This window comes from Malus domestica, chromosome 09, assembly GCF_042453785.1.
Source record: "Malus domestica chromosome 09, GDT2T_hap1".
NCBI lineage: Eukaryota > Viridiplantae > Streptophyta > Magnoliopsida > Rosales > Rosaceae > Malus > Malus domestica.
The window spans coordinates 24935396-24942706 of record NC_091669.1 but is presented as its reverse complement, the minus strand read 5'-3'; the positions used below and the strand labels follow the sequence as shown (position 1 = coordinate 24942706).

General features: G+C 39.0%; 1 protein-coding gene across 1 annotated transcript; it reads left to right on the top strand.

Moving 5' to 3' along the window:
- Positions 1-6121: 6121 nt before the first annotated feature.
- Positions 6122-6751, top strand: LOC139187859 (uncharacterized). The gene has a single exon (XM_070804468.1). It carries the CDS (start codon positions 6122-6124, stop codon positions 6749-6751), a length of 630 nt encoding a protein of 209 aa, XP_070660569.1.
- Positions 6752-7311: the final 560 nt, after the last annotated feature.

The window sequence follows — 7311 nt, the reverse complement described above, 5'->3', positions numbered from 1 at the left end:
CCCATTCCATTGACAATCAAGCTCACAAATTCATTTCTAAAACCCTTTCGACTTTAGGAACCCAACTAGGTCCCTGCATGCACCTTCAACTCAATGTGAGCAATTTCACTATTAGCACTGAGCGCTTCAAGCTCCAACTGTAAGTTTCAGGTGAGGTTCTTCCCTATTTTCTTTTAAATTTCTGGGTTTGCATGTTAGTCTTATGACTCTGTGTGAAAATCAAAGTTTGAACCTTGTGGTTTTTCTGTGTTCTAAACCCCAGAATCTGGTGAGAAAATCCGTCGAAGCTCGTACACCAACCGACCAATCTCGACCCCATTCGAATCTATTTGTGGTAAAATCTTGCTTCCCTTATCTCTCAGCATCATTTTTATGAGTTAACTTTCTATTGTCTACTTAGTTTTAGGTGCAAGTCGGAATCGGGACGAATTCCGATCAACTATCCGGTGTCCTTCCCTGACACCCAAAGCCACCAGGCCACTAGGCCTTCTCTAATCACCCACGGGCCTTAGCCCAGCCCAGTTTCTTATGTCTTTTATTTGATTATTTGGCATGTGGGCCGTGCATGTGTGTGGGTTGTGTGTGTGTTTTTTGGGCCGTGCACATGTTGTGCGTGTGTGTGTTGTGTGAGTGTGTGCGTGTGTGTGTGGGTGGGTGTTGTGCCCGTGTGTGTGTGCGTGTGTTCCTGTGTATGTGTGTGTGATCGGATCATATTTATATATATTTTTACTTTAAATTCACTCGTCTTTTCTTGGTTAGTTCCTTATATTTTTGAGCTATTTACGTTATTTTTGTGTTTATAGGATTTGTTATGCAAAGAAAATAAAAATAGAACAAGTGAAATTTTATGTAATAAATTCGTCAAAAGCAAATTTAAATTACAATATTGCTAACCCATTGTGACGCTAAATGATAAACCAATATTTAAACTATATATTTCATCATTTTATATTTCTTTTCTTGTCTAATTTAGTTGGAAGCTTTAAGTATTTATGATACTTTTGATATATTGTGTTTGTAGGAGTAACATGATCGAAAGAACTTATTTTTCTGCTATGTGAGGCTGCTAGAAACTAAATGAAAATAAAAGGAAAGACAGCGAGAATCCAAGAGAAAGAAGTGTGAAAGCTGCGTTGCAGCTGGAGGTGAAGAAAAGAATAAAGAAAGAGAGCAGTGGGGGACAGCCGAGAGGACAAGCAGAAGAGGCTGGCAGCGAGAGAAGAATGGAATAAAAAGATAGGTAGAGACTGACGTGGGGAGAGAATAAAATAAGAGTAATAGGTGGAAGGCTGAACGTGGAGGTGCGGATGGAACAAGAAATATATAAAAGAAATGGGAGCGGAATAGAAAAGAAAAGAGGGCGAGAGGAAGGAAAGAGAGCTGCTTTGCAGCTGGGGGAATAATTTTAGAAACAAGAAAGAAAAAGGCTGCCTTTGCAGCTGGAAAGAAAGAGAATAAAAACAGCTGCCCTTGGCAGCTGGGAAGGGGGGTCAGCGAGAAAAAGGGATTAAGAAGACTGCGAGGAAATAAAAGGGAGAAGTACGGGACAGCAAAGAGAGAGCCTCGGGAGAGGACTGACGAGAGAGGGAGCTGCCTTTGGCAGCACGGGGTCAGCGAGAAGAAGTCAGAGGGGAGTGAAGGCAGGAGAGCAAGTCAGGGACTTGCCATGCGGAAAATATAAGGGAGGTGAGTGAGAGACAGGTGGCGGGGAGAGAGGCAGCAGCTACTGCGCAGAGCAGAAGCAGAGATCAGTCAGGACAGCAAGGTCAGGCGCGCGAAGAAAGGGAGGTGTGCTGCCTCTTGGGCAGCGTGATGCAGAGAGCAGAACCTGTGGAGCGCCAATTCACTCATCTTTCGGTTAAATCTTTCCAAACTTATGTTTTACTTTTGGTTTAATTTGATAAAAATGTGTAACTAAATTTATTTTGGCTAGAGGTTAATTCAAAGCCATGAATATATTTGTAATATGAATTGATTACCTTCAGTTGTGATTTCTGAGTTGTGATTTAATTTGCTTAACTGCTTGATTGATAACTTATTTTTGTATGTCGATTAAGGATGCATACTTAATTTACATGCATGAATTTGATGCTAGAATATAAGTAAATTTCACCTAATCGTTATGAACTTATATTCACAAGTAGTGAAGGTTGCTAGTCACAATCACGTTAAGTAAATTCTTGGCATAAGTTTCATGCAAATCATAGTAACGAGTGCCTCGTCAATGCTTATGTTTTTCATAGAACTTAATGATTCTTGCTTGTATCTCTATTATGCACTTCATGTAGGGAACTTGTAGGGAATGTTTTGGGTTGTCGTATGCAATCATCCAACCCAATAACTTGTGGAAAAACTGAGGGTTAATTAGTGCAATTCACGGTTAATTTGGGACGTTGAGATTTACAATTTATTGAAAGAACAACTGAAAATCAATTTAGGTTGCATATGTGTCATGTGTAGAGAAGAACCCTCTAGCTAATCCATCACCTATCCTTTCACCTTAATTTCATGTTTTTGTCAATTCTGTAATTTATTTAAGTTTAATTTACTTCTCGTCAAAACCAAACCCCCCCATTATTAAATTATATTATTTCGTTAGTTTTCATTGTTGTTAGTTTTTTTTAATTCAATTTCCGTCCATTTCAGTTCCTAGTGTCTAATTTGATTGTTTTCATTATTTTGAGTCATTCTAAGTGTGTTTTGAGTTATTAGAGTTTTTAGCCTAGTTTTGTGAACTTGAGTCTTGTTTAATATTTTTAAATTAATTTAGAATAGATTAGCAATCCCTCCTAATCCCCGGCCTAGAACGATACCCTACTTACATCTATACTACAATTGTCAAAAAGAGGGTTTAATTTGTGTGCTTATATATTTCGCATCAGTGTGCTGGTGTGTGTGTTGTGTTATGTATTCACCTCCACCATCACTTTGAAATATTTTAAGTTTTGCAAAAAATTGAGTACACAAGTAGGCATGAAATTGAACAATGTTGCAAACACTTTTGCTTTATTATGTAATGGAAAAATCCATGTATATCGGGTACATTCATCAATGAAAGTTACATAATATCTAAATCCTTCATATGACAGTAAAGGGGTAGGTCCCCCCACATCATTATGTATAAAGGGTGTACATATTTTGTTGCAAAAAAAGCAAATAGTAGTTTGGTGAACTTTCCTTTTAAACATGGTGTACAAATAGATGAGCATGTGTCTAGTGATGCAAGAACCTGAGATTGATGAAGAATTGCAAAAGTAATTGCATTGGATGTGTGTCCTAGCCGTTTATACCATATGCTTGAATTAACTGGTTTTGCGAGAAAGCATGAGTGTGATTCGGGTGATGTAGGTGACACCTTCTATGGGATTTTGAATGGAATAATATAGTATCCAACTCTACACAACCCATTGAGGAGTATTTTCCTTGTGAATTTATCCTGAATCCAAAAAGAAACATCATCACAAATAAATCTGCACCTATTATCCTTGCAAAGTTGATAAATGGATAACAAGTGTTGAGATAGTTTTGGAACATGTAAAACATTCTTGAGAGCAAGTGAATAATTTGGAACTAGTAACTGGAACTAGTAACTGAGAGTGCCAACATTAGAAATATGCAAACTTGCACCACTCGCAGTGGTAATTGTGTCATTTCCTTGATATGGAGTAGCAAGTTCCAAGTTAGCCAACTCAGAAGTCATATGTGAAGTGGCACCAGTATCTTTAATCCAAAACAGCTCAGGGTGCAGAAGGTTGATGGTTGGCATGCATCGTAGTGGGATTGGTTGTTGGATGTTTCCCTTTATAAACAAAGTTGCTTATATGATAGCACTACAAGTCCAAATTTCCAGCAGATTTGGCAATGAATGGGAGAACCAGTGGTTGATATGTAATGACTTTGATAACAATCTGCATCAACATGTCCCCTCTTATTGCACATCTGACAAGTAGGGATTTCATAATGATAATCAGGACAGTTAGACTTATATGGTTTTGGTGTACCAAGAATGCTAGGATTGCCATTTGAGAATGTGGGACCAAAGTTGTACTAAGATCTTTCTCTTCTTTTGCCTCATAAATTATAACCCGTATTACCACCATAGTTTTGATATTCCATTTAAATTATTGTATGAGCCATTGCTAGAGCTATAACCAAAAGAACTTGACCCTCTATTGTTCTTGAAAGATTGATCAAAAGTAGACCCTGATGAATCTTGATCAAGAACAAGAACTTTTCCTTTATCAGATTGAACACCAGCAACCATAGCATTGCCAAATGACAAGGAAGAAGCAAACTCAAAAGATTGAGCAATAACTGAGACTTGAAATCTTTGAGAGAAATCTCATTTTCCCTTTCTCTGATCACACATCGAAAAGTATTGAAATCCGCAGGCAACCTTTTTAAGGCAAGTATGATATTATCATCATCTTCGAAAAATACGCCTACAGCCGCAAGATGGTCCCTTGCATCCTTGATCTTCTGTAGATAGACAAAAACATATTTAGACCCTTTCTTGATGTTCTGGAGTTCTGTCTTCATCTAGAAAATCGTTGCTTTTATTACAGAAGAAACCTTTCTATGAGATTTAGCCACATTTCTGATGAACTTTTGCTTCCAATGATGCAGGAGATGTCAATAGTAGAAAATGTAGCAATGAGCAGTTGCATGAGTGCACGATCATGCATTTTCCAAACCAAGTAGCCATCTTTTTCTACACCTTCAGTAGTTGATCATTGTCAAATCTTGGCGGACATTTTCTTGAACCATCAATAAAACCCATAATTCCATGGCTTTCCAGGAGTAATTTGATCTCAAAACTCCAAGTGAGATAGTTGGAGTCTTCAAGTTTCACTGTAACAGAAGTAAACATTATTGAAAGAAGGCTTGTGATTGGAGATTGTACAATCTGCAAACTGAGCGACAATAACCACTTTTGAGAAGTCTGAAGAAATCTTTCACTGGAGCTTTTAATCGAGTAGTGGGTAGGCAGAAATGAAGAAACCAATTTTCTGAGCGATGGGTATGTCTATCGATCCCAGTTTATCATAGAGAAATGCAAATTAGAGGGTAGAGAAGAGAAATGAATGCTTAGAGCAACTCCACCCATGGAGCCCTCCCCTCTGACAATCCACTATTGAATCCACCCTTTTGAACAGTAACTACCTTAAATGAATAGTAACTGCCATTAATGAACAGTAATTGCCATTTGCATCTCCACCCTTGGAGCCTTCCCCCCTGGCAATAGGTAATAAAATATTAGTTTTTTTTTGTTTGTTTAAATAATACAAAATAAAATTATTTATAATTTCGGATAAGATTTTTTAAATCATTCTCGTTACGCCACGTGTCATTTTATAAAAAAACAATTATTTAGTGATGGATTTCGATAAGATTTTTATCCAATGTCATCGTGCCACGTGTCGTTATCTTTTGAGAATCTTTGACGATAGATTTCGATCAGATTTTAACTCGTTCAAAATTGCGCCACGTGTCATTATCCGAAAAGATAATTATTGGAGATCGATTTCGATAAGATTTTTATCCAATACGATCGTGCCACGTGTCATTATCTTTTCAGAATCTTTGAGGATAGATTTCGATTAGATTTTTAACGAATGATGGCATGCCACGTGGCCTTATCTACAATCCAATCCTTTCTGAATCGTCCATATAATCCACCATCCATCCTCACAAATCTCACACCAATTTTCTCAACATCTCTATCTCATTATTCATAGTTTCTGCTTCTTCTTCACCATCCATCATTACAATGTCTTCTTCTTCATCAAGGATGATATGGGAAATCGATCAGCAAGAGGAAGAATTGTTTAACCAATATGAAGGAATGTTCAACCTTCAGATAGCCGAAAATGAGATGGAAGAGGATGAGGAGCGTAGAAGGAGAGATGACGAAACAAGAATGGCCAGAGCCTCACATTCCAGTCGAGTCATCCAGACTGTTGCTTAGATATGCAGGCCCAACCGTTCAAGAAACCTTGATAGAAGCAGGCAGCGACGGGGTGAAGAGCTGTTGGACGATTACTTTGTCCATAACAGTGCATTTCTTGATACGTACTTCAGACGTCGTTTTAGAATGGAACGACATTTGTTCAACAGAATCATGACTGATGTTTGCAACCATGATTCTTACTTTGTGCAAAAGAAGGATGCTTATGGTGTTATGGGTCTCCTTCCTGAGCAAAAAATCACTGCTGCATTGTGGATGCTTGCGTATGGAGCATCTGCAGACCAAGTGGATGAGATAACGAGGATGGGGAAATCAACCATTCTTAAGGCCCTGATGAGGTTTTACGGAGCAGTCGAATCTTTGTACACCGCCGAGTACCTCCGAAAACCTACTCATAAGGACTTGCAAAGGCTTCTGAAGAAGGGCGAGATGCGAGGTTTTCTTGGGATGGTAGGAAGCATCGATTGTATGCACTGGACGTGGAAAAACTGTCCAAGTGCATGGCAAGGCGCATACGGGGACAGAAAAGGATCAAAATCTATCATTTTGGAGGCAGTGGCATCTTATGATACATGGATATGGCACGCCTTTTTTGGGGTTCCGGGGGCTCAAAATGATCTCAACGTCCTTGCCCAATCCCCAGTGTTCAACGACGTCCTGCAAGGAAAGGCACCAAAAGTCACGTACGTCGTCAACGGACGTAGGTACGATGGGGCATACTACCTAGCTGACGGCATTTACCCACGGTGGGAAACATTTGTCAAAACAGTGCCACGTCCGTGAAGTGCAAAGGAAAAACACTTTGCAAGCTGTCAAGAGGGGTGCGGGAAGGATGTGGAGCGTTGTTTTGGTATCCTTCAAGCTCGTTGAGCGATCGTCAGGGGTGCTGCCAGAATGTTCGATGTAGAGTCACTTCGATCCATCATGATGACATGCGTCATTCTTCACAACATGATTGTGGAAGATGAGTTCGATTATGATGCGGTTGATGAATATGAGCCAGAGCCAGACACAATGAACAATTCAACACGGATATATTGTGCGCATGATGCCACCGAAGAACCTGTGCAACACGAGCCATTAGAAAGGGATGGACGTTACAATGAAAGGGTCATTCAACGATATACTGCACTTCGAAGGTCATCTATGCACAATGATCGGCAAATTGACTTGATAGAGCACCAGTGGGCATTGAAACAAGCTGAAGATACTTAAGTTTATTTAGTATGTTTGTTTGTATTTGGTGTGTTTATGTAATTTTATTTGGTGTGTTTTTTGTAGTGAGTTTTTTATTATTTCGTATGTTTATGTAATTTTATTTGGTGTGTTTTTTTTGGTATGTT